The sequence below is a fragment of the Heterocephalus glaber genome, unplaced genomic scaffold (genome assembly GCF_053883595.1).
Source record: "Heterocephalus glaber isolate CG9 unplaced genomic scaffold, H.glaber_assembly_v1.0 deba00001481, whole genome shotgun sequence".
Classification (NCBI taxonomy): domain Eukaryota; kingdom Metazoa; phylum Chordata; class Mammalia; order Rodentia; family Bathyergidae; genus Heterocephalus; species Heterocephalus glaber.
In genome coordinates, this window is record NW_028258317.1 from 2,416,604 (window position 1) to 2,444,309 (window position 27,706).

The 27,706-nt window shown below is 44.4% G+C and overlaps 1 protein-coding gene across 5 annotated transcripts in view; it reads left to right on the forward strand.

Moving 5' to 3' along the window:
- Epb41l4b (erythrocyte membrane protein band 4.1 like 4B) overlaps window positions 1–27,706 on the forward strand; it is a 139,823-nt gene that overhangs the window by 43,904 nt on the left and 68,213 nt on the right. For all 5 annotated transcript variants that reach the window (XM_013073431.3, XM_013073432.3, XM_004848147.3 and 2 more), the window contains exons 3-13: window positions 9,340–9,382; window positions 10,164–10,242; window positions 12,370–12,414; window positions 14,332–14,384; window positions 19,831–19,951; window positions 21,737–21,824; window positions 21,988–22,076; window positions 22,376–22,445; window positions 22,538–22,707; window positions 24,992–25,101; window positions 26,916–26,946. In XM_013073431.3, coding sequence (XP_012928885.1) covers window positions 9,340–9,382; window positions 10,164–10,242; window positions 12,370–12,414; window positions 14,332–14,384; window positions 19,831–19,951; window positions 21,737–21,824; window positions 21,988–22,076; window positions 22,376–22,445; window positions 22,538–22,707; window positions 24,992–25,101; window positions 26,916–26,946 — 899 coding nt within the window. The remainder of the gene's footprint in view (window positions 1–9,339; window positions 9,383–10,163; window positions 10,243–12,369; window positions 12,415–14,331; window positions 14,385–19,830; window positions 19,952–21,736; window positions 21,825–21,987; window positions 22,077–22,375; window positions 22,446–22,537; window positions 22,708–24,991; window positions 25,102–26,915; window positions 26,947–27,706) is intronic.

Sequence of the window (27,706 nt, forward strand, 5' to 3'; positions counted from 1 at the left end):
GCACACACCAGGACTTCTTGGTTTCCTCCAACAGATTCCCTAACCCCCATGACTGTCACCTCTTTGACTACATGGTCTATTTTTCAGGTGGAGATTCACTGCAGCTCACTGGGCCCTGGGGAGGTGCATCCCAGCTTTTCCCTTTCTTATCTCCCGGTCCAATGGTGCTTCCTTTAAGTTGAGCCACCCAGTGTCCTGCCCTCTTACTTGACCACTGTCCTTCACATTCCTCCAGGGCCTCGTGTCTTAGTTCTTTTCTTCCCCTGGGCTACCTCAGGATTCAAGTTGCTGGCCCTTCCAAGTTTTCCAGACACTATTTCGTCTCATATGAGCCGGTGCTTCTCCTTCCACCCTCTCTTCCTTTTTCCTCCCCACTCCTCTTAGCCCTCCCCCTTCTTTTGTCTGTGTGTGGTAACAGAGATTGAACCCAGGAGTTCACACTGAGCTATATCCCCAATCCTTTTTTATTTTTTTGAGACAGGGTCTTGCTAAGTTGCCCAGGGTAGGCTCAAAACTTGTGATCCTGCTGCTTCAGCCTCCCGTAGTGCTTAAGCTTCATTTCATCAAACATCACACAGATCCTCTATGGGTCCCGGTGTCATTCCCAGACCCAGATTTCTGACATTTGTCATTGCATGGTAAGTTCCCTTGAGTCCATCCATCTTCCCTCTGGTCTTGGCCTGTAATGGTCCCATTCCATCTTATTTACATCATCCAGCCTCCTCCCACCTGTGCCTTCCTTCCTGCCTGCACCAAACCTCTGATATCTCATCTATATCCTTATGCAGCGTTTGGTTCTCAGGCCCCCGCCCCGCAGCACACAGGCCCGTCTGTTCCCTCTGCTGCTTCCTGCAGGCTGCCAAGTGTTGCTGGAAAGTCATGGCTGTGCCTCCTGGCACCAGCACAGCACATGGGTTCAGCCAAGTCCAAGTCCCTGAGCTGCACTTCAAGCCTGGTCAGTTCCTGCCACCTGAGTGCCCCACAGCTCCCTTGCTGATTTGTGAGCAGACCTGGAGTCTTGTCCCCGTAAAGACTGCCCTGTAGCTGGCCTCACCTGCTGAGAAGACCAAGGTCACTTAGTTGAAACTCTTGGAACTTTCTTGCCTTGTACTTCCAATTTCTCTCCCTGTCCATCCTGTCTCTGTCTTAAGAGAAAAAATCCACCTGCTTGTGCCTTTTCTTTCTGCACCTGCATTCACAGTCCTGTGTTCAGTTGCTTCCTGAGTGCCACATTCAGAGGTGCCCTCTTTGTCCTCAGCATCTTCCAGCTGCTCGGCATCTAACACTCTTCAGCCCTTCTCTGCCCTGAAACTTCTCCATTCTGTCTTCTGTGTGTCACAAAACATGTGGTGGTTTTGGCTTTGAAATATCTACCGCAGGCCCAGAGCGTGTGTCTGGCCTGGACCCTGTGCCTGGCTGTGCCTCTGACTCCTCTAGTGGGCTCAGATAGGCCACCTTCTCTCCCTTGGCCTCAGATTCATATCAGTGACTCTCAGGCTGTGGGGGAGGCCAGCGTGCCAGGCCCATGTCTCTCCTAGTTAGAAGGGAGGAGGTAGGCACCATTTCTTCCCTAGAGCCAGTGTCTGCTGCCTTGCTGGCACATCCTCATCCCCAGGTGACCCTTCCCCAGACACTTGGCTTCCCACAAAGCCCTGGATGTGATTCCATTATGAAAGACTTTGCTGTAAACTTCTGCTGACTTGGCTGGCAGGCTTTCCCACCTGCCAGTGCCCTGTCACTGCAGCAGGAGGGATGTTCACAACAGGACTCAGGCCAGACACCTGCAGGTGCTCAGACTCTGCAGGTTCTGAGACTTGCTAGTATCTTGCTTTATGGATGTGAAAGACTTTTCCTCCCTGCAAAGGCAGGTGTGGGATCCTCATCACCTTAGAGTCAGAGGATGTATGTGCAGCAGAAGAGACTTACCAGGACCCTTCTTGTCATCCTGGTCTTTGATCTCTCAGCTGGTGTCATTGTAGGTTGGGACCCGATGACCAATGTGACTTCCTCTCTGGGCCTTTGCATGAGCCCTGGAAGGCCCTCCCTCACCCTCCTTCAAGGCCATCTCAGTTGACCCTCGCTCATGAAGCATGTCCTGAGCTCCCAGCATCTTTCCTTTGTAAACCTCTGAGCTCATTTGCCTGCTGTGGCAGCTTGCTCATATGGCCTCAGGTTGCTTATTTGTCTATATAAATACACATCATCTAATGACTAGATCCTAAGACCCAGGACTTCCTTTTCTTAACTTGGTGATTCTTGGAGACAAGGCATACAACATGGCACCTCTTTCTTAGCTCCAGAATGACCTGTAAGAGAGGCATTTGCCAAATCCCTCCTTCTAAATGGTGAAGCCAAAGTTGTCAGCTTTCAGGAAGTCATTTAGTGAGGAGCACAGCTTGGGCTTTGCATGTTCAAGCAGACGTGTTCATTCCAGTGTTCTGTGCTCTCGAGCCTCAGTGCTCCTCTCTGTGATGTGTTGGCAGCAACATCTGTTTCACAAGGAAATTGAAGAACCCAGTGAGTTCATGGAGAAGAAAAGGTTTTATAATCTGGGACATGGGTGTGGGTCTGTTTTAGTCGATTTTGTATTGCTATAAAAAATCCCTGAGGCTGAGTACTTTATAAAGTAAAGAGGTTTATTTAGGTCATAGTTTTAGAAGCTGAAAGTTCAAGATTGAGTGGCCTCATCTCTTTGGCCTCTGGCAAGAGCCTTCTGACTGTCATAATGTGGCACAGAAATAGCAAGGGACACAGCTGTATGAGGAAGAGGCTATGTGTATGGGGTGGCCTCGCTTTATAACAACCTGCCCTCTTGAGAACTAATCCGGTCCTGTGAGACCTCACTCCTGCTAGACAGGCACTATGAGGGTCGAGCCTCCATAACCAGTCTCCTCCACTAGGCTTCACCTCTCAAAGCTTCCACTACCTCAGCACCACGACGCTGAATACTGAGCTCCCAGCACATGAACCTTTAGAGGACAAAGCGCATCTGTCCCACAGCAGGGCAGCTCCACTCTCTGTCAGGGCAAGCCGATGAGGGACCAGAGTCATAGGTGAGCACACTGAGAAGGTGAAGTTAGCTGCCACCTATCAGCCCATGTTGCCTGCAGAAGAACTCCTGGCAAATTTACGAAAGGCCCTTTGCTGAGATGGCTGCTGCAGGGGTCATTGATTTTCACAGGGTTTGGGAGGTAATTGGATGTCATGGAGGTGTTTCTGGGGAGAGTGGGACAGAGGCTGGGAAAGGAATGGTTGGCTTTGCCATTGGCTTATTGCCTCATAATTGAGGCTCCCACAAGTATCAACACCCACATCTAACCCCTGATGTGAGGATCAGAGGGCTGGGGCTGACCAGCCGAGCTCTTGGCATGGCTCTTTGTATACCCAGCTTATATCTCCAGCTTACTGAAAAGAGCCAAGCGTGGTTTTCATGGTGCCCTGCCCAGCCCTGTATCACCTATTTTTAGCAGTCGGAACTGGGACCTCCTGCTTCCGTGTTAAAGAGGGAGAGGCATCCAGGGACCCACTCTGCAGATCACACATTGGTACAGCTTAAAACAGGAACAGTGTGTGTTTTTGCATATCAGAGGTTTTTTGTCCGAGAGCCAAGGGCTCTGGCCTGCACCCTTACCCTCCTGGCTTTCACACTGCCTGGTCATGAAAGCTGCTGTTTGCTGAATTTCCTCCAACCCCTAGCCAGGCACTGAACTAAAGGCTTTGCATAACTCTTATTTAACATTGATCCCAGATCTGTAATGCTGGCCATAAAGCAGACCCTTTTTACAGGTGACAGATCTGAGGTTCAGAGGCATTAGGAACCTTGTAAAGGTTAAAGTAAGGACAAAACCAGACTTCAGATCTTGGTATCCTTCCGAAGTCCAGAACTTTCTGCTGGACCATACTGGTTCCATTCCATACCTGGTATACATGCATATACACAGTTACATACATACACAGAAAGAAAGAAGGAAAAGTAACATTTTAAACTTTGGCTTGGAACTTACCCATTGCCGACGAAGCCTCCTGGTTCAGGTATGAGCTGGTCACTGTCCCTATCTGCCACATTCTGGTGGGGGAGACAGACAAGTAGTCCCTTGGAGTGCAGTGTGGCCAGTCCTTTAGCAGAGAGTATCCAGGCTCCTTGGTGAGTATCTGAGTGCCCTGAATAAAACGAATAGGTTGTCAGAGAGAAGGTGACCATTGATGTGGTCAGCAGAAGAGGAGGGGAGTTTGCCAGGTAGAGATTTGAGGTAGGGGTAATAACAACAGTCCCACCAAGGAGAAGGCTCTCTCCCCTTCTAGGGAGCAGATGTTATGGACAGTAGTTATGGCTGCCAAATGTCCCTTTCCTAAGCCCATACCAACATAAATAGGGAGCTTTTTATGATGGTACATTTGGCAGCAAAGAAATACCGAAAAGATGATTTAGGCTTTTGTCTCAAGACTTGTCTTATGTTTTTCCTCTGGTCTTTGCAGCATAGAGTGGCCACACTTCACACCCAGGGCTGTGTAGTGAGGTTAACACATAGGTGTGATGGTTGCTGGGGGGTTCGGTGGATGTGGATAGGGCTCCCCTGGCTTCACTCTGCCAATTGCTTGGAAGGTCATCCTGTTTGCCACTTGTACACACACTGCTGGACATTTGTACCATTTCAGATGTGATCATGAGAAGAAACAAGCAAGCCTTGGGGGTGTGGCTTGGGTAGAGCACTTGCCTGGCACTCTCAGAGAGCTGGATTCCATTCCCAGCACCTCAAAAAAAAAAAAAAGGAGAAATAGGAAAGTGTAAGCACTGGTAGTGGAATCTTTGTTATTGTTGCAAACAATTAGATGAAACCTCTTGCTTCCAGCCACTTGAATGGTTCCATGTGGTTTCTGTGGACACTTGTTTGAACCTTCAGACAGTGCTGTAGGGGCTAGGGTAGTTCATAGGGAAGGAAGCTAAGACTTGGGAACAGGGCCTTGCTCATGGCAACACACCAATGAGTGGCAGAGCTGGAACTTGAACTCTGTGCCACCTTCATGGTAGTGTAGAGAATTATCACATGGGCTGAGGAAGAGCTGCAGCCTCTCTGAAAGCTGACAGTGAAAGGCTGGTGAGGGTTTTCCTGCCCGGGTACAAATATCAGTGCTGGATGGAAAGCGGGTGAGCGGGTCTCTGTGACTGTTTAGACAAAGCCCCAAGGAAACCTCCAATAGCTGGTATCAGTGAGTTTATGGCCCTCATCGTGATGGAGAAGAGGAGAGATCCCTCCTGTAGTGGAGAAGGCACGTCAAGCTAGTTTGTGGTGTAGAGACCCCGAGTAATGCATGCGGACGCCAGTGTGAGCCCGAATCCTGCCTTCCCTCACTAGGGCCATATCCCCCACATCATCTACCGGCCCACCTTCCACCTGCTGTGAGGCCTCAGCTGGGTGGTGGATGTGACACAGCAGCTGGCAGAGTGCTTCTTCCCTTCCTTCTTTGCTTCTCTCTTCATCCTTTGGAAACAATTACCTCTTCAGATTCCTTCCAGCTCTAATTTAAACACAAACTAGATATTCTTTATAAGTCGAGGAAATCTGTAGGTACTAGAAATCCCATTATGACTCCCATCATTTAGGCTTAATGGCAAGGGCTCTGGGGATGTTCAGACAAAGATTTTGGATGTTCTTTAACCCCTGAGCTTCTCTTGGGCATTGCTATTCCAATTCTTCCATGTATATTTTAGCCTAGGAAGTCCTACAGTGAGACTGAGTGTGTGTCATGTTTCCAGAATTAATGCATTACTAGAACAGATGGGCTTTGCCAGGATCATCTCACACTTCTTGATTTATGGGAAGGGCTTTGCCAGATGGACTTAGATGACAAATTCAGATCAGAACCACCTTGCTAACTCCCATTAGTGTTTGAATTAAATTTCTTGCCATTTGAACTCAGAAATGTGCCTGTCTGTCTGCAGTGACTGGTTTCTGTTGGGAGATCTAGAGCTGTTCACCTTGGCCTTTACAGATTGGGAGTCTGGCTATATTTAGCTAGGACACAGGTGAACATCCCAGATAGGTGCTAAATACAGTCCTCTGGCCATGTGTAGGATAGAATGTGTTAAATGCCATGTTGGGCTCTCTTTGCTCCAGTATTCAAGTCAAGGGGAGTCTTGTGGGATAAAATATGAGTGATCAGAACCTGGTAAGCTCCTGCAGCTATGAAGAAAGTCAGTCATTTTGAGCTGGTTGGATCCAAGATAATTTTTATCTTTTCTCATTTTCAGATGGTGACCGGGTTTCTTAGCATCTCTGATGTAAACCTGATCTGAAAACTGAAGGGGTCAAGGAGCTTTCAAAATGATGAAACTCTGTCTGATTCCTTTCTCAGTTTAGTGAGGCCCAGGCTTTTCCTAGGCCTCCATTCTGGCAGGTCTTGGTTTGGGCAGGAAGGATAGGGCATAGCCCTGCAATGGGGTAAGGGAGCTCCATTAGTGATGTAGCCGAAGGGCAGAGCAGTCTGCTACCCTTGGGAACATCTGACCCAGGCATCTGGCCTGTGTCATCACATAGCCTGTGTGTTAACCTCCACCACAGACACTTGGCCCTTTTACCATTAGGGCTGACTAGCCTGTAAAAGCTGAGGTTGCTTGAGATTTAGAGAATTCAAGTAGCCATTTTTAGATAGGTTATGGATGACTCAAGATTATCAGGGCATCTTCCTGAATAGGAGAGGATGCAGAAAACTTCAGAACTAAATATTTAAAGGGGATCCTTGGGAACGTTTATAAAACGCTGATGCTCTGAGTCTCTCGTTAATGAGTCTTGGGTAAGACCTGGATATTGACTTCTTTAACGTTTTTTCAAATGAATACACAGCCAGAGTTGAAAACCTTGGGGAAGGAAACCACAAAAATTGGACTTGGATGGAGATTAGAGTTTGACAATAAAGGGAGAAGAAGGGTAGGCTGAAAACTCAATTTATTCTGAATTATATAAGGAGACTTGAGAAAGGAAAGAAAGAGGGCAGGCTCCTTTAAACTATGATAGTCTCGGGCTGCAGAGACTAGTAGTTTCAAGGGAGAACTTTCTTTGCAGGGTAAGAGTGAATTCCTTTAAGAACAGGTTTAGATGTAGCCATTCGCATGATAGTTAGCAGGAGAGTAAATACGCTCACATCCAATCTCTATCTGTCCTCCCAGGGCTGAGTTTGGGGCTTTTCAACTGAGAGTAGTTGAGATACCTAATTATCATAACACAAACTCATAATCAGAAACTGCCTGGTAGGCTAATGACAACGAATGCTGAATGACAACCCAGCCCACCTCCCTGCAAATAATATCCTCATGAAAGCAACAACAACAACAACAACAACAACAACAACAAAATTCAGAAAAAGAAAAAGGAAAAAGGAAATAGTCCTACTACCCAAAAATAACCTCTGCAAATCTTTCTGTACATCTCTAATAGAAAATAATAATTTTATATAAATGGAATCCTGATTATCTACCATTGTGTTTGTAGATCTCTTGCCACATCAAAGAACCTACATCCATTTTAAATAGTATTTCATTTTATGGATGAGCCATTTTTTAATGTCTTTGTTGGTGGACGTTTAGGTCATTTCCAATTCAGAGCTATTTAATAATGAGAAAAGCATCCTGTACATGTGTCTGTGAGATAGGCACCCTGCTGTGGTGATCTGCTTCTTTTATTACACGCTTGCCTACCTGGGAGTGGAGATGACAAAAGCCCACATTCTCCCCTCACACTGCTCATAAGCTTATGGTAATATAATTCATCTGTTACATGCTTTTGTGTTTCCTCATCCCTCTCCTCCCACTCAGTCATAACGGATGCTTTGGTTAGGTGTGGAGTACACAATACTAATTTGGCCCCACCCTTTCGTATTATTAGGATGTGCAGAGTGTAGATTGCTTCTGAAAGTCCCTGGCAATCAGCAGAGTGGCCTCTGGCTCTCAATAGCTGGTGAGAAACCCACTCTGGCTGTGTCATTCCAGCCGTTTTTCTAACATTGAAGTTCCAGTATGCACTGAGTTTACTCAGTGTAATAGTGTATGTCCCTAACTTGCCTCATTTTAAAAAATGATTCATATTTTCATTTGTTCATTTCTCAACCTAATAAGGGTCTGCAGAATACTGTACCTAGTGCCTGTCATAGGAAGCACAGAAATGATTCAGTGTCCCTGATCCTCAGGGGCTTATATTCAAAGGGACTCACAGTATAGACAGGCCCTGACTTGCAGTGGTTCAACTTAATGATGATGCAGAAGTGATATGCATTCAGTAGAAACTGTACTTCAAATTTTGAATTTTGATCTTACCCTGGGCTTATGTTATGTGATAGAACACTCTCTCCAGATCCTGGGCAATGGCAGCAAGCTGCAACTCCCAGGCAACCACGTTATCACAAGAGTAAACAATCAGTACTCAATGTTGCTAAGCTATGGTGTGCAGTAAACATTTAATGCCTTTTTCAAGTTATAGTATTTTCACTTTGTCTGGACATAACCCCCTCATGTAGCTATCCATGGAAGTTAGGCCCCTGAGCCTCCTTCAAGACTGTAGTCTCAACGTGGTCATTATAGAGATACTCTTAAGGAAGGGAAATGGCTTGTGAGCTCCTTCAGAGACGACTGAAGTAGTTATGGTTTGTTTGGGTTTTGGGTTTTGGGTGTTTTTTTTTTTTTTGGCTGGGATCAAACTCAGGACCTTGTGCTTGTGAGGCAGGCACAGCATCACTGAGCTAAATCCCCAGCCCTAGTTATGGTAAAATTTTGAGGAAGTTAAGATATACCTTCATTGATCGCAAAATTATCTTAGGCAAATGCCTGCCTGTCATTCCATCTGCAGTGTTATTTTCCTGGCAAAAGAATAGCGGGGCAGTGAACTTTGGTTCTATCATTTCAGGGTTTAGCCTGACAGAAATTCAAGACTGAAGTATGAAGAGAGATTCTAACATTGTAGTTTGTACTTTTTTGCTAGATTAATGGAGACTAGGAAATATTAGAGAAGATTAATAACACGAGCAAGTCTGAAGGAAAAGGCAATGGAGTGCTTCCGCTGACCACAGGGGCTTTACAGATGATTTCATGAAGGGGTTTTAGATACTTTCAGGTACTACTTTTAAAAACTTAGGAAAAATGTGGTGCCCTATTCCCATAAAAATGCACTTAGGTGTATAAGCACAGGATTTTGAACATCATACCAAGCACTTTTCAGTGAAGAACTCATAATCTGATCCACTTCTGGGTTTTTGTGGGTAGAATTACTCATGTTTATAGAGGAGGGTAACTATGAGGGCCTAAAATCTTGCTGTTGACTGATTCCTAAAGAAATGTTCTCTTTCTTTCAGCACTGGCTGGATCATTCTAAACCCATCAAAAAGCAGATGAAAAGTAAGTGAACAGAATTTAGTACCTCTTTTATTTCTTTTATCTGTCAGTGAACTCCTTTGCCCAAGTTTTGAGGGTTTATGTTTTCTAATGAAGTTGAAAGCATTTTTAAAGAAATCCAACTTTAAATGAATAATTTTTATTAGAGCTGGCCAAAGTTAAAGTTTAAAATTTGAATAACAGTTTTTAGTAGATATTAAAAACCCACCTGTACTCTCCTTTGAAATTAGACATCTGCCAATGAGAAATGACTAATGTACTATTCAGAAACATGACTTTACACCTACTGTATTCTCTTCCTAATGAATTACAAAGCAGACTCAGTGACTAGGAAAGTAGGAGGTCTCCTTGGTAGTATAGTCCAGTTCATGTTTGAGTCATTTAAAAAATTCATAGTTTCTTAAAAATACTTTAAGGTACCCTTACTTTATTTTTTAGATGGCAGCATGCTTTGCTATTTATGTGTCACTTTCCTTTAGCTCATTTTGTACTTTGTAAAACATAGATATCAACTTGGACTAACTTGGCATCAAAGGTAAAAGTAAAGTGTCAGCTCTTAGTAATTCTTCCAGATCCTTAGATTTCCAGCCCAAATGTGGTTACCAGTTAAATCTTCATAGTCAACATAAAAGTCCATTTCAGTACTAACTTTGCATGCCTAGTTGTGCCCTCCAAATGGAGTGGTGAATGTGCTGTAGATTTAATGTGTTTTTCCTTTTGTCCATTTTGTGATCTTCAAAATTGGGGGAAAAACATCTTCAACCTTCTGTCTACAAATGTTTAGTCGGACCTGCTTATGCTTTGCACTTTCGAGTTAAATACTATTCTTCTGAACCAAACAACCTTCGAGAAGAGTTTACAAGGTAGGACATAATGCAGACGATCCTGGCCAGTACCACTTGCCTTACCTAGATTTATGTGTCTTGTAAGTTATGGGTTTGCCTCCCTTTCTGTTTGCTGTCTGTATTTCTGAGCAAGAGTTATTAGAATTTTTCCTGGGCTTCTGTATTCTGTTGAAAATCCACAACTTTGCTTAATTTAATATTGTTCTTAGTTAATAAGCATTGTATTTATTTTCTTGTCCCATTTCTATTTTCTTGGATCTTGGTATTTTGATTGTTCTGTGACATTATATTTTTGTCTCAGCTACAAAAAGGGAGAACAGATATTGGGAGAATATTTTTCAATCCACAATTGCCATCTTATTTTTTAAGGAGCTGCAAAACATGCCCTTGATTGTTACAGTAGAAAGTACCATCTCTTTAAACAAACTGTGCTAGTTACAACAAAGTGGTCTGAATCCTTTCATGTTATCTTTGTTGTGCCTATGTTTCTTTATCTCTTTAACTTCAGAAAGTGTCAAAGAAAAATAGAGTTTTGCATACGCACTTTTCCTCCAGTTACCCTTCCATCAGTGAAATGCCTTACCTAGCCTTTTCCTGCTATTGATATCCCCAGAGCCTCCTTGTCACTTTTTGTGGATGATGGGTTGTGATGGTGACATGTACATAGCTAGGTAGTCTGCAGTGGTGGCCACTAGTTTGAAGATGATAACCTCAGTAACACTTTAAAGACTGACCAATCATCACTATTGCCTTACTGGAAGGGCCTGCAGGGGACTTTGTTGTTGTTTGTTTGTTTGTTTGTTTGTTTGTTTGTTTGAGGCAGGGTCTGGCTATGTGGTTCAGGTTGGCCTTGAACTCACTGTGTAGCCCAGGCTGGGCTCAAACTCACAGCAATCCTCCTGCCTCAGCCTGCACCACCACACCTGGCCCTACAGGGCTTTTGTAGTCAGGTTTTCCCACAAGCATCAGAAGCTCTGGCCATGTTGGTGCTGTGTTCCCCTTGATGTGGATACACAAGCCAGTATCCTGAATTTCAGAAGTGAAGTTAAGTTATGGTCATGCACCTGTTGGGAAGCCAGGACGTTCTGGAATGTACTAGAACCTTCACCACCACCACCCTTGATTTCTGGGTCACCCACATTCCCCTTTATCCATCCCAAGAAAGCAACTGGCTGCATTGTTTCCAAGGTTCAATCAAACAAATTAAATTACTCCAGTGTTCCTCTTCAGAGCTCTTTGTGAAACATGCTGCTTCTAACTGTCATCAAAACCAGTGGTTTTTAAACCGAGTTGTGTGAATCAGAAACACCTGGGAAGCTTTTGAACAAATCAAATTCCTGGGGACCACTCTTGCATGTAGGATTCTGACTCTGTAGGTATGGAGTAGAGCGTGGGCAGCTTTGGTTTTTACAAAGCATTGTAAGTGGTACTGATGCCCGCATTGTCCTGGTTTAAAATAAAAAGCAAAACTATTTAAACTAAGACATTCATTTCACCTAAGTCCCATTTGTGTTATTTGCTATCTTCCCCATTTTTTGTTGCCCCTGTAACCAGTTGTAGTCCTATTCTAGGATTTGTGTGCGTGTGTGTGTGTGTGTGTGTGTGTGTGTGTGTGTGTGTGTGTATTGTCTGTGTACCTGTTTTGTTAAGAGTCTGCAGTTAGGCTACATCAGGAAGAAAAGCCTCAAGCTGTTGCTAGCAGATTCCAGTCAGCTGCAAACTTGATGTGATTCTGGAATCTGCCACCTAGAGCTGGCTGAGGGCTGTACCCAGTGGCTCCACCCTGCTGGTTTTATTAGACACGTTGCATGTCCATGTGCCGAGTTCTGTGAACCTGTTGGGCTCGCTTCTCGAGCACCAAAAGGGTTGTGGAAGGTGTCTTTGGACAGCTCAGTGTTCCGTGTTCCATCCTGCAAATATCCTGCAAACTCCCAACATGCTCTCGCCTGCCCATCGAGGTTCTAGGATGCCTTCCTGGAGGCCCAGGAGGAGATCCTTCCACTCAAGTTCTCATTTGCTTTGGCCTCCCTTTTGACGATGCAGAATCCCAGGCTGTGTTTGGGGTGGGAATTGTGATGGGATGTTGGGGATTGGAGGTGGCCAGGAAAGGTTTACCTTCTGTTGACTTTTGTATGTGTTTGTCAGGTACCTGTTTGTTTTACAACTCAGGCATGACATTCTTTCTGGAAAGTAAGTATGTTTTTGTTCTAAATCTTAACTCAGGATGTATCATAGTATATTTCAAAATAATTCATTGTTTTAACTCTTTTACCCTTGTTCCCTTTTCAAAATTCAAAAAAGTGCACCAGGCATTGTGAAGTGAGTCTAATATTTGTATCACTGTCATTATCATCCTGTTCTAAATGATTATTATATGGCTTGAAGCATTTCCAAGAGCATTTAATATCTTAAGTGATGTGTATTCGGGAATAATTCTCTCCCTGATCACATCACTGCCCCATTCATAATGGCTTTTGTCGTATTTGCAAGCAAGATACATTATTAGTATGTATACACGTACAAGTATTTGGACAGTCAAAAAGTCTCATTCATCACCATCCACATTGAAGTAAAGAGGTTATGTTCTGATTTGGATAGAAAGAAGTTTAGACATCTCATCTCATTACCTTTTCCCCCTTTCAAAATGGTTTTTAAATACTAGGCTTCTGGCTACACACAAAGATTATTGAGCATGAGAAGCATTAGCACTGAAGTGGTTGATTTTGCATGTAATATTAATTTATTTTTAATATAAGAGATTTCAGGAGTCATAGCTTTCACAGTTGTGTCAGTTTTCAGCATAGGTATTGAATATTTTCTGTTCTATAAAAAGCTAAGGCTACATTGAGTCTAAGAAGTAATATATGTGATGTTACTAACAAGAATACATTCTGGGGCCAGGGGGTTAGCTCAGTGGTTCCGGTGCCTGCCTCGCAAGCGCAAGGTCCCAGGTTCGATCCCTGGTACCAAAAAAAGAAAAAAGAATACATTCTGATTTTGAATGTAATCTGAGAGAAATTTTAAAATGTAATTTCCGAATTTGCAAACTCTCAATAGAAAAGATGCTATAAAACTTTCAGTGGAATATACTCAATAGAACAAGGAGATTGTACAGTGTATACATTTGCCTTATTCAGCCATGCAATACAGATCGTTGGTTGGCGTGTGTATATGAGTGTGTGTATTTTTTATCTTTCTCTCCATACTGTGCTCCTCATGTAAAGGCCTCGTAACTGTAGAAATTGTCTTCAGTTTAGAAAAATATTATTGACAGCACCTTGCATTTGTACAGTACTTTGCAGTTTGCATGCACTTCCAGTTGGTTTACTGTACATTAAAGTGGAATGGTGTTCTAGTCCCAGCACTGCTTGCTGTCAGCTGGATGACCATGGGAACAACCTTGACACTCACTGCCTCATCTATAAAGTGGTAGAGGGGGGACAGTGACTGCATCCATCCCAGGGGTTTACAAACTGGATGCATTAACCAAATTGCATGATGCATATATGAAAAGGCTTATAAAAACTACGAAGTGCTGTACCAATGTATGTCATTATTATTTTTCTAACTAACTTTGAAATATAAGTGTGAATGAGATCACGAATTTGCAGTAACACTCTTCTACACCTGGGCCTCAGTTATACTTAGTAGAATGCTGAGTACATTCAGCTGTCGTGGCAACATTAGATATGGTGTGTTTTTATTTTTAACACTAATACCTTGTTTTAAGAAAGACTGGAGGCAGCTTGAAAACCACATGTACTAGGTCAAGATAAAATAAATTTAAAATAATAATGCAAAGGGATCCTTTTCATTCTGTTTTCCAAACTTTCCCATTCTTGCCAAATTCAGTAAAGTTGCATACAAGGGTGATAGAAAGAAAATATACCTAGATTGGATTATTTTGCCATATGATGAGAACTGATTTGGGGAAATTTAGTGTGCCAATTTGTTTGCATTCTTTAATGTAGACAGCAAAAACATACATTAAAAACAAAAATCATTGCTTAGATATCACTGTCTTTTGAAGAATGATTTTATTGATATTTTTGTATGTTTATAAGTACATAATTTCATATTTAAAATAATTTCTTTTCTTTTTTTTAGATTGAAATGCCCCTATGAAACAGCTGTGGAATTAGCTGCTCTCTGTCTACAAGGTACATTCATCTTTTGTAGTAATACTGTTTTTTAAAAAATTTTTATTTTACTGGTACATTTTAGGTATATAATATAATTACATTCATCATTGGAAATTTGCACCTTTACATAATCTCTCTTGGTTCTTATTTTTCCTCCTTCCCCTGCCCTCCCTTCAACCCCTCCATCCCTCCCTGTTTACAAAGACTTTGTTTCCATTTTTCCATTTTCTCATATTAATTCCATTCCCTTCTTTTCTTTCCCCTCCCCCTCCCACTTCCTCTTCCCCTTTGCCCCTTTTCTTCCTATTTCACATTATCTATTACACCTTTTAGTCCTTACTTAAACTTTCAGTTTCTCACACTAGAGAAACTATTTGGTATTTACACATGTATGTCCTGTTTATTTCAGTTAAGAGTATCTCATCAGTGTGCATCCATTTAGCTGTAAATGTCTCTAATTTCTCATTTTTTATGGCTAAGTAGTACTCTCTTTTATTAAAAAGCCACATTTTAAAAATCCAGTCTCCAGTTGATGGGCATTTGGGCTGCTTCCAAGTTTTAGCTATTACTAATTGTGCGGCTATGAACATGGGTGCACTTATATCTCTGTGGTATGATTCTTTTAATGTTATTACTTTTCATTACAACAAACGAGTATGTACCATGCCAGGCCCAGTGCTCTACTTTGTCCCTGTCTGTAAATGAGTAGGACATAGTCTTTACCCCCAAGTGGCTTGCAGTTCAGTGAGGAAATTAGGTGCAGAGCACAGTGCGTTCTTCACCAATAGAGACATGCAGGAGGCTTGGATGAGGCAGGGCAGTGAGGGGGAGGGGGAAGAATCAAGGGACTGAGGCATAAAAACAAAGTACTGAGAGGAACTGGTGTATAAGTTCCTGTGGTAGACAGAGCACTTGCTCAGAATGCATGAGGCCCTGTGTTCAATCCCCAAAACGGAGGCAGGTAGCAGCAGTTAAGTGATATGTTGGGGTGAAGTTCAAGAAGCCAAATAGATGGATGGCCTCAGACCCCATGAACTTCATGTGGTCAGCAGTGAGGCCTCTGCAAGCTCCTGAGAAGTCAAGCTGGTCAGATGTGCATGTTAGAAAGGCCAAGCTGACTGTATGGGATCAGGGTTGTAGCAGAACTAAGAACTGGGGCTGGGGGAAATAGAGAGGAGTTGCTAAACAGAGGTAGTAAGAAAGTGAGCAGGGCAGGTGGTTGTGAACACACAGCAGAAAACAGCCTTGGTAGTACAGGGAGATAGACTCAGTGATGAGACTTGGGTGTTGAGGGAGGAGGCAGAGACGACTCAGACTGCTTCCAGGGCTGGGTAGTGGCAGCAGTGAGCTCCGAGCAGCCAGAAGGAGAGCTGAGCTCCAGTGGAGGAGATGGCCCATGTCGAGCCTCTAGGGTGGGAGGTGCCGAAGCAGCAACAGCTCCTTGGGTGGCTGAACACAGCTTATTCTGAGGTCAGTCTAGAAGCAGTGTTGTAGGTCGTCATGGGTGGGGAGACTGACGATGAGCCTGCCTGGAGGCTTGTCAGTGTTGGCTGTTTGTAGGATGCGCTAGTGGATTGTAGTTTACAATGTATAAGAAACACTTGCTGAAGTCTCCAGTGCTAATGAAGAGAATGCTAATGTGTAATTGCACATAGGCGATTTCATTAGCACATCAGATAGACATATGCTGTGGATTCATTTACCAGTGCGTTCATTGGCTTCTATTGGATTATGAATTATGATATATTCATTCATAATTGGTATTTGTGAACACCATAATAAGATTGGCTTGCCACTTTTGTATTTTATCAGTTCTTAAAAGTTGATCTGAGAAGTTTCTTCACATTATAAAATCAGTACATGCTTATTGCAGAATATCAGGAAACTAGCACAGTAATCAGGCAAGTGGAAGGAAGGTGTTTCTATCTATGAGTTTTGAGTGGATTTTTAAGAAATGTAATTCTGATTAGAGTCATATACAAATTTTTTTGTATTTTTTTTAACTTGGTGCTTTTGGTAAATGTATTTTGTCATGTTCACACACATAAAAACAGTTTGGGGGGTTTTGTTGTTGTTGTTTGTTTGTTTTTAGTTTTTTGAAACAGGGTCTAGCTGTGTAGTTCAGGCTGGCCTCACTCTTGCTATGATCCTCCTTCTTCAGCCTCCCAAGTGCTGGCATTGCAGGTGCGCACTACCATGTCTGACTTTTCATAAAGATCGTTTCTAATGAGTGTAGGGTGCATTAGTGGATACTTGTATTCCTTAGTCACCTCTTAAGTCCCATTGCCTAATGGGGGATTGGCCTACAGTTAATGCTTAGGAAGTACAGAATAAATGAGGTTAAAAAGACCCCAAGGGACTTTGATTGAAGGGGAAGCCTGTCCCTGTGACTACAAAGTACTGGTGATAGAGGTGACATAATATCATCAGTAGCCTTCTGTGCCAAATACACTGCTGGGTGCTTCCGGTCCATATTTCTCTGATGCAGCAGGCCTTATGGTGAGAGCCATGGGGTGTGTGTGGTTTGGGAATTTGGCAGTGGCCCCTCTACTTTGCCCAGGTACCCATTTCACCAGCATAGCCAGTGACCTTCCTCAACTCCAGAGCTCCTGAACTCCAGGAGGCCACACCTTCAGGCCAGGGAGCCCTCCCAGCAGGAGATGTCAGGGTGTTTATTGTTACTGAGATGAAAGCATTGTGTCATTCCTGGAAGCAAAGCATTAATTCACTGGAGAGGTTTTCTCCTAAGGCCATTGACATATTATTGCAAGTTTGTATGCTGTCCTGAATGATTAGAGGCTAAGGCACACCTCTCACCACATCCTCCACCCCTGTGTAATGGAGTCAACACAACACTTACAAGTCCAGCTCTAGTTGAACCTTTTGCATCACCAAGAACAGAGGCAGACAAGAATAAGTTCAACCACCTGCGAGCCTTTCTTGGGGACATTACCCATTGGAGCTGAGCCATAACATAAGTATAGCTTAACATACAATCATTATGTCAGTACAAATAAACAAACTTTGAAGACTTAGACACATAGGGAAGCCCTGGTCACAGCCCATGCCCTCTCCCCCACCCCACTTCCGGGTAAATACTATAGCTTGCTGCCTGCCGTCCACTCCTGCCCAGCTGAGCCTCCTGCCCTGGGGTCTGTGAGTAGGAATAAAATGAAGTGTTGGTTTCCTTCCATGCTTGAGCTTTGAGATATCTTGTTCCAGTTGTCCTTGAATTAATAGTGCCTCCTGAGTCGTGATACAGTAGCCCTGCAAGGAGTCTGTGCTCTTTGAGGAATAAATTTATGGTAGATTTGAAAAATATTCCAAGTAAAAGGAAAAAAGAAGGAAGGAAGAGGTCATTTGTTATGTGCCTGTGGTTTTGTTTCTTCCTTGGAACAGTCTCGTTTTCCAGGTAAGGCATCCAGAAACCCAGAGTAGTTGAATGACTTGCCCAGGATCACACAGCTAGTACATGGTGAAAACAAGCTCTCCTCTGTCTGAGCTGTTTTTGTCATCCTCCATAGACTCCTTGGAGCTGAGGCCAGGCTGCAGAGGTTATAGAGTAGTGAAGTATTAAGTTCTTCCAGCAGATTCTTGGAAGACAGGCGTGCTGCCTCAGAATGATGTACCAGCTCCACTTAGGCCTGTTTTAGTGCGGTAAAGGTGCAATAGAATACTGGTCCCTGTTGCCAGTCTGAACACATCAGGGAGACATTGTCTCTGTCTGGCTTCTCCCTTCAGTGCTTGATGATGTCAGTGGCACCATTAGTCCTGTCCTGTGCAGACATAGGGTGCCATTGCCTCACTGTGGCCCATGGGTGCCATAGAGAAAGGGTAGTTCATGTCACAAGAGTCTCTCTAAACCATGTTACCCCTCTGGCCTTTCCAGGTACCTAGTTTCATGGTGACTTCTTGAACAGAGGTCAGTGGTGGCCTCTGGCCTTGGAAAACCAGCCCCAACATTTCAGAGAAAATATTATTTCTAAAGCAGAATCTCCATTTGTGCCCTTGCCCAAGATACCAAGGTGCTGCCCACCCTGACCCTGATAGTGATAGGGGTGCAGGCGAGGGGCTGTGGGCAGGTGGGGAGACATTATCAGGTCCCTGCTGTGTGCCAGACATTGTCTTATACAAGCCTCTCATGGTCCCACTGAGTTTGGATTACTACTTCCTCTGCACGTACAGGGACATTTTATCCACTGCAGCAACCAGCTGGAGTCCCTCTCCTGAAAGATGGGCTGTGGGATTGTGATCCTCAGAAGCCTGGGCTGGCTGAGTGGGGCCTAATGGGGTGATGAAAAGGGATGCTGGGCACATAGTGCGTGGAGTCCTTGGGCAGCTTGGTCCATTGGTGGGTTTGATGTGTGGAGCAGAGGTTTCTCCTAGTGTGTTTCCCAGGTGGCCATGTCAGCATCCTCTAGGAACTTCTTAGAAATGCAGATTCTGAGCCTCATTCCAGACCTATAGGACCAGAAACTATGGGTATGGGGCCCAGCAGTGTGTTTCAATGAGCTCACCGAGTGGTTCTGATGCATGCTCAACTTCAAAAGCCACTGCTACAGATTAGTACTTTTCAAAGGTGAGTGAGTACCCGAGCTCCAGGCATCTTGTGAAAAGGCAGGCTTTGCCTGGGTGGTTTTTGGTGGGGTCTGACAGCCTGCATCTTGAGCAGACTCCCAGGTGATGCCTGTGTGTGCTGGTGCATGGCCCACACTTTGCATAGCCAGGTATTGGAGGACACTTTGGAGGATTTCCTTGTATTCTGGAATCCGCAGAAGTGGGGTGAGGAGAGTGAGTTTTCCTGTTCATACCCTGTGTCACCTGTCCTGGAGCCTCCATTCTGTGGGTGACCTGGCAAGAGCAAGGACCATATAGCAGCTCACCTTGCTGCTTCTCCTTTTCTGCCCAGCTGGCTCCATCCTGGATTCTGCCTAACTTGTCGCAGTTGCCCCTGCAGTGCGTTCATGTCGCCTCCCTCCCTCCTTCCTTCTCTCCTTGTTTTTTCCCCTGGATTCTGCATGTACCGAATTCTTGATCCATTCCCTCCAGCACTGCAGCCCCTGAAGTGCTGCTCTGACCTGCCCTAATGAGAGCCTGGCACAGTGGGTGTTTCTGGGCAAATCCTCATTCTCAGCAATTCCCTTTTATTGGAAATGCAAGGCTTTGCCACTTCTCCGGGAAAATGTAATTGGGCCTCACTGGGTGGGAGAAATGGTTGGGAGAAAGACGGTAATAACTAAGATGATGGTGTATCACACAATGAGGAGGGCATTAGAATGATTCTTGGGGATTTCGAGAGTACATATGGCTACCAAGTGAGAGTTCAGTCCTCCAGAAAGGAGAGAGTTGTACATCCGGGGGTACCTGTGCTTTATAATCATGCAAAATGCCTTTGGACTTAGTTACAGCAATAACTGAAAGTGCTCAGTGTCTCCTGTTTTCCTGTCTTTTATGGAACGTGCAGCGGAGCTTGGGGAGTGTGAACTTCCAGAACACACACCAGAGCTTGTGTCTGAGTTTCGGTTCATTCCAAATCAGACAGAAGCAATGGAATTTGATATCTTCCAGAGATGGAAAGAGTGCAGGTACCTTGATGTGACCACCTAGCATTCTGATCTGTTTATCTATTTTGTCCTGTGTGCTTGTCAAATTCTTTTGTCTACTGTAAACTTGCTTAGCTGCTGACTATAAAACTACATCTTTATCTCATCACTTCTCTCCTGTGCTTCCCTCCTGTTCTCCCAAATGCCCCCATGCCACATGCCCACCTGCCATCTCTTCTGAGGGATGTGCAGCAAGAACCAAGCCACACTCTTTTCTCTCTCTGAAATACAAAACCTTGGTCTGATTTGCTTGTCCCTGCCAATAGTGCCACCACTGCCCTGGTGACACCCTGGGTGTGGGCAGTGAAGGGCACTGCCCTGACACACCCACATCCCTGGTCTCTGGGAACCCTGTCCTGAACCTTATAGAGTAATAAACCTTTTAGAAGTACATATGGAACATCTCAAACCTGAAAACCCCAAACCCAAAATGTGAAACGTTTTGAGTGCTGACCTAATGAAACATGGGAAAATTCCACACCTGACTTTGTGGGACAAGTTGCAGTTAAAATGCAGGAACAGTAAAAATAGGGTATAAAAATACCATTGGGCTATGTGTATAAGGTATATGTGAAACAGAAATGAATTTCATTTAAGACTTGGGTGCCATCCCCAAGAGATCTCATTATCTATATGCAGGTATTCCCAAATCTGAACAGTATCTGAAATCAGAAGCATTCTGGTCCCAAGCATTTCGGGTAAGGGGTGCTCAGCCTGTAACCCTGTTGTATAGGAACACGCACAGTTGAGACCACATGCTGTACAGCACTGTATCTCAGGCAAAGCGGACAGCTTATGGAAAGCCAGCCATGCCGTTGATCTCCTTGCTTTCCTCTACAGTCACCGCCCTGATCTAAGGCTCTTAAGCCTGGACTGCCAATGCTGCCTCACTCCAGTTTCCCAGAGGTTGGCCTTCTTCCCTCCTGTCCCCTCCTCTTAAAACACCACTCATCCCAAGTCATTCTTGGACCTGGAGCTTAGCATGGCCTCCATTGTCCCCCAGTCCCTCTGAAAAGCCCCTGTGACCTTTTTTTTAATGGAAGGTGACATGAATGCATTCTTATTGTATAATACTGAAACGATATAGAAGTGTGTCACTGTAAAGTCATCCCACCCCACTCACACAAACATCTCTCCTCCCTGCTGGATGCTGTTAGTAGTGATCTGTTGTGTATCCTTTCTGCATATATATAACAGTATTGTTCCCCTAGTGGCCTATTATAGGCAGTTTTCTGTGATCTTTTTATTTATTAACAGTACTGTACAGTGGACTCTGAAGTTATGACCAGCCTGACATACAAACAACTTGATTACAACCGGAATTTTAGTTTTAATTTGTAACCAAAGTCTTGAGTTATGACCCGAATGCTGGCCGCTTGTGCTTCCAGATGGTCTCAGATACAGATTTAATCCTTAAAGAGTCCTGGAAGGAACATTACAACATCCTTTCCTATGTGGGGTTAATTGAGAAATCCTGGGCCAGTGTCTCTCTAAGGACACTGAGATCTGCCTGTATACAGGAGAGACACTTTGAAGGCTGTGTACAGGAGCTTGAGCCTTCAGTTGACCAACTTGAGTTACAACCAACCCTCACAAACGAATTGAGTTCCTAAGTCCAGGGTCCACTGTACATTTTTAGAGGCCTTTTCCTGTCAATATAAACCTGCACCCCTCATTGCCGTAGTTGTCGTGGAGCTGCCATAGTCCAAGCATGCCCTGTGGGTGTCCACACCCTGGTTCACATGTATTTCCATTGGTTTTTCAAAGGGGAAAGAGCCCTGCCCAAGCGGAACTCTCCTATCTGAATAAAGCAAAGTGGCTGGAAATGTATGGGGTAGACATGCACGTTGTCAGGGTAAGAACTATGTCTGTTTAAGTAATTTGATGTTGTTAATCCTGAAAAAAATACATAAACATTATACCAACTAAGTAACTTGTGGTGAGGAAACTGTTTTTACATTCTGCTGTGTGACGACCTGTTAGAACCTTCTACCGATTGTCACTTCGTTTGTTTGTAGGGAAGAGATGGCTGTGAATATTCTCTTGGACTGACCCCGACAGGCATATTAATCTTTGAAGGAGCTAACAAAATAGGCTTATTCTTTTGGTAATTTAGTTTTGTCTAATATTAAAAATGTCTTTTCCTATTTTGTGGTGGAAGTCTATGTGATGGATGATTATTAAGGGATACTTGCAATACTCAGATTTGTTTTAAAATCACACCTTCCTATTGCCATTGTGGGTTTGTGGCAGTTACACTGAAACTTCTGAATAATCACATTTAAATGAATGAATGATTTTTTTCTTAGCCAATCTAAACTTTAAAAGTAGAAAGGAAACTGCTGTTTGATGTGTGGATTCTTTTACTGCAGACTCTACTTTTTAAAACACTTTCTTTCTAACCAGGCCTAAAATTACCAAAATGGATTTTAAAAAGAGCAAACTGACCCTTGTGGTGGTGGAGGATGATGACCAGGTAGGCCTTGTTTCCATTTGCCCTTCTTGCTATGAATAACCCTGCATCAAAGTGACAGACGCCCCCACAAGGACCTTTGCTTTCTCTCTCAGGGACGTGAGCAGGAGCACACCTTCGTGTTTCGGCTGGACAGTGCCCGCACCTGCAAGCACCTGTGGAAATGTGCAGTGGAGCACCACGCCTTCTTCCGCCTGCGCACACCAGGCAATGGGAAGGCCAACAGATCTGACTTCATCCGCCTGGGCTCCCGCTTCAGGTTCAGGTGGGCGGCCGAGTTTCCAAGACAAAGAGCTGCTTTTTTTTTTTTTTTTTTTGGAGTGGGGAGAGATGGAACAGTGGATTTGAGTCTAGAGGTTTGGGTAGTGTGTCCCATCCCCACTTCTTTCTTAAGGTCTGACCTTCAGGCAACCGCTTGAGCTCTTTTGACCTCCACATCCTTATTGATAAAAAGGAACTAATACAGAACGAGGATCCCAATCCAAAATACTTGGGACCAGAAGTGTTGCAGATTTTGGAGTTTTTCAGGTTTTGGAATACTTGCAGAGGTGATATTTGATACTGCAGATATTTGAGTGTTGGGTCCCAAACAGTTTGGATCTGGGAACATTATTGGACTTTGAGTTTTTTGGATTAGGGATGGTCACCCTATAATAACAACATTATTTATGGCTGACCTGAAGCTAGAGCTATGCTACGCAGTACAGTAGCCACTAGCTACATGTAGCTATAATCTAAATTAATGAATATTTAATAATTTTAAAATGCAGTTCCTTGGTCTCATGAGGCTAGTGCCTACCTGTTGGGCAGGGCTGACAGTACATAGCATCATTGTGGAAAGTTCTGTTGTACAGCACTGCCCTAGAACTCTACCATGTACCTACTCTTAATTCCTGAAGCAGTCTTAATAAACTAGATTGATTAGCCCCATTTTACAGACTCAGAAACTAAAGCTCAAGCTTATGCACAACCAGTAAGTGGTAGTGCAGAGATAGAGATTCAGCCTAAGAGTCTGGCTCTTATATTTCTAACTACTACTATATTTTTCCATGCCAGTGTCAAGAAATTTGGTAGCACTTTAGAATGAGCAGATAACAGCGTGTGTGTGTGTGTGTGTGTGTGTGTGTGTGTGTGTGTGTGTGTAATTGTTTATGTCCCAGGGAAGTCTCAGTATACTGTATTTGTTTGTTTGTTTGTTTGTTTTTTGGTACTGGGGATCGAACTTGGGTCCTTGTGCTTGCGAGGCAGGCGACGGAACCACTGAGCTAAATCCCCGGCCCAGTATACGGTATTTGAATCTGAAAAAGTAGAGAGCTTATTCAGATGTTTTTGCTTACCATTTTATGACCATGTTGAAAATCTTCTGGGTGTTTGATAAAAATGAGCCTGTATGGCCTTAACTGAGGCCTTGGTAATCAGAGTCTGTGAGTGTGTCTGAGGCCTGGAAATGTGCATTTTAAGCCCACTCCCAAGAGTTGATTTTTGAGGCACATATACAGGTCTGAGAATCTTGGTTACAACAGATAAAACTTCCCATGGTTTCGTAACCTCTGCCCACACATGGCATTGTCCCTGAACTCTGTTTAAAATGCCAAAAGATTTGCTCATTTCAAATATATCTTCAGTGCAAGGGAAAGGCTGTGCACTTCTGTTTAAAGAAGCATTTTTTTTAAATGTATTTTTAAATGCTCCGAGGGATGGGGGAGACCAAGTCCTTTTTGAAAAAGAATGGAATCACAGGTCTCCCAGAGGATGGAAACGTCAGAGCTGCAGAGGTTCCAGGAGCTGCTCCACAGTCTGCTGATAGCCATGTGGAGAGGGAGAGGGGAGGATGGGCAGGGTGGTTGCCGAGGCAGCCGTCTCCCTTCTGGGAGGAACTCTCCTGAGATTCGGCCCAGACCTGGTGTCCTCTGCTCTTCAAGGAGAAGCGTTAGAAGGAAGGGAGATTGGAGATGAGCCTGCCCCTTGGCGGCACTCAGAGTAGGTAGCATCTGGTAAGTCATTAACCAAGATCATCTAGAATGGCAAAGAGAGGTAGATAGCAAAGACCAGAGTCCCTCCTGGAAGCTGCAGCTGAGTGTCAGTGTTTGAATGCTGGGAAGCCTTCTGAAATAAGTAATATTTCCCTTGGTGTAGCAAGGAAAGCCAAGGTTTACTTAAGGGGCCATTGGTAACAGCCTCTGAAGAGATGAGTTAAATATCTACTCAAGTGTGTTCTGTGAAAGGATATTTTGTGCACTAATCAGTGTTCTCTTAGTCAAATATTCCAAGTACTCAGACGTGCTTGGTTTGTGCGGCCAAGTGGCTGGTCCTTAAGTTGTAGGTTGATCCTTTGGTGGAAATACCTGCCTCTTTAAGACATCCTGCTTTGGCAAAGGAGATTGATTTCCAAATAGAGGGCTTAAATTTAGTGTGTCTCTTCACTAGGTGAGTTCAAGCTAGGGCAAAGTGTACATGGGAACTCTTAAAAATAAATATTCACTTCCAAGTAGGTGTGACTTGCTGAGATTCTGATATTGGTAACACGAAATCAAATATTTGCTTCACAGTGGGCGGACAGAATATCAAGCTACACATGGCGCTAGGTTACGAAGAACCAGCACCTTTGAGAGGAAGCCCAGTAAACGTTACCCATCCCGGAGACATTCCACGTTCAAAGGTTATGTGATTTTCATCTGCCTCGGCCTTTCACAGTACAGCCTAGTGGGTTAAGGCCCAAGGAGCTGGATCAAGCACTTTGTGAAAGAACTTGCGGTAGTTCTGCTCCTTCTTCTAAAGCTTAGGGGAAGCCCAGGGCTGTTCTCTTGGTGGGACTCAGTCCTCTTCTGCCGTCCTCCCTTCTTTAGTCTTTCCCATTGCATTTGCTCGTGTGCTTCTCCCCTCATCCATCATTTTCACCATGTGTCTCTTTGCCACGCCCTGGGACCTCAGCATTATCATAGGTGAACACCTTTCTTGCCTAGAGAAGGTGCTCTGTCCCTTCTCTCCAACACCCTGCCATTTCTAGTGGGGACCTCAGGCTCATGCCTACCAGAATTCTAACCACGTAAGAGCAGGTGCAGAACTTGTAGAGACTTGGCTCAGGTCCCCACAGTTAGTCCTGACAGCCCCTATCCTTCAGATCTTGTTGCTCCCCCTCCCCAGAATTGCCTGAGTCTTCTCTCTGTGTCACTGCTATGGCTTACACCTGTGTGGGGGCCAGAAGCAGCACACCCTTGGTCAGTGAATGACCAAGTCCAGCTCATACCTGTTCAGACCCAGCCTTCAAAGCCTGTGTCCTATCTCTTCTTTCCCTATGGATTGCTTCTCCGTTCAGGACACCCAGGTTAGCACTAAATCGTTCTTCTATGGCAGGGCCTCTGAACTCAGCTCCTCTCACTCTTCCTGTCATTTACTTGTGACCGTCCCACATAGTTTTTCTTGCACAGCTCAGGACATAATGGGGCTCCATGGAACCCTGCTCCTCTGCTTACCCCTTTTAGAATATTTAACCTTTGCTCCCCTTGTTTCTGACCTTTATTAACCAGCAGCACGGTAGCATGGCAGCCAGGAAGTTTTAGTCCTTTTCATCTGCTTTAGTGGAAGAAAAAATAAATGCTCAGAGCCCAGAAAAAAATATGGCCTCATCTTTGAGAACAGCTGGAGAGGGGCAATAAGTTGTTGAAGGGTGGCTGCAGCTAACTGAGGAGTGAGTGTAGCCCCAGTGGGGGTGTGAACTCTCCCTGTCCCCAGGCTCTTGCCTCCTTGAGCAGGATCATGCATGAGTGTGTTGTCCCTTGTGTCACAGTTGTCCAAAAACAGCCCAGGGAAGGAAGTATTTTCCAAAGATAAAAGCCCTATTTGGAGACAGTGGTGGGCTCCCAGCCCCTGCAGGTATATGTAGGCACAAAGGGAACAAGCCCCACATGGCTGTCTCAGAGGGAGCAGGGAGCCATGATTTGACCCCACCAGATGGCGTGGAGCTGTTGCAGACTCCTGGGTCTGTGATTCCCTTCCACTCTCCTTCCTGGTCTTTAACTCCTTTTTTTCTCCTTTATTTCACTGATGTTTTCTAGCCAGAGTCCTAGCATCTTCTTTATAAGTCTTTTAATGATTTTTTCCCTGCCATATCCTTTTAAAAAACAAAATGGTGAGGTGAAAACAGAGCATAGATGAATAAACTCCACCTTATCTTCCCAGTGCTTCTTGCCTGTGACTCAGAACCATGCGCTTCTAGACAGCAAGGTCCATCTCTCTAGTGTCCGCATCCCAGTGTCCTGGCCCTGGGAACCTGCTTGCGGAAGGAATGCCCAGGGAATCGGGGGAAGGGACAGTCCACACCTGCACAGAGAAGTAGCCAGTGCAGGTCTGCCTAGAGTGGGGTGGGGATTGTTCTGTGATCCAAGAAGCCAGAGAAGTCTCTTTTCATGTCATTATGTGGTGAAAGTTTTAAAGCTCCCAAAGATGTCATAACTTTCTCTTTTTCCTTTACAGCAAGCAACCCAGTGATAGCAGCTCAGCTCTGGTAAGTGCCCCAGACTCTGGACTACAACTCTTCTAATTATCATGTTTATTTGCTGTGTTGATTTTTTTTCCTTAAAACAATTAAATCAGAATGAGTCACCTGATTTTTTTCTTTTTTCCTTTTTCTGCTCCCTGCCTATACTGTCCTCCAGGCTTTCTTAAATACATAACAGAATGTTCCCAGGCTGTTTTTCTGGAAAACACAGCTGCTCTATTTGAGTAATGTTGTGCTTTATGTAGTGTGGCAGTGGATGATAAGGGTGACAGGTGATAAGGGTGTGTGTGTGGTGCACAGTGCTAATGGCGTGTCAGGTGGGGATGGGGAAGGAAGGCTGGAGGGACAAACTGGAGGGGAGAGTAGGTGCTGGGTTTGCTCCCTGTCACACAGGTGTCACATTCTTCCATGTGGAAGACATGAAATATCTTCACTGAGATTCCTGCCAGAGGAAGAAGTTGTCACAAGACTGAAAATCTCCAGCACAGGAGTCAGCAAACTTTCTGGAAAGGGTCAGGGAAATGCTTCTGACTCTGTAGGCTGTGCTGTCACCTCTACAGCTGTTCAGCTCTGCTGGGGTAGCTCTAAAGCCGCCGTGGACAATAAGAAGATGAATGAACATAGTTGCATTCTAATAAAATTTTATTCACAAATACCAACAGGCCAGATTTGGCCCATTGAGGGGGAAAATGCAGCTTATTGCACAGATGTTCTTGATCTTCCCGGTGCTTTGAAGTCACCTGGTGAGCTCTGAAATGTCCCCCTC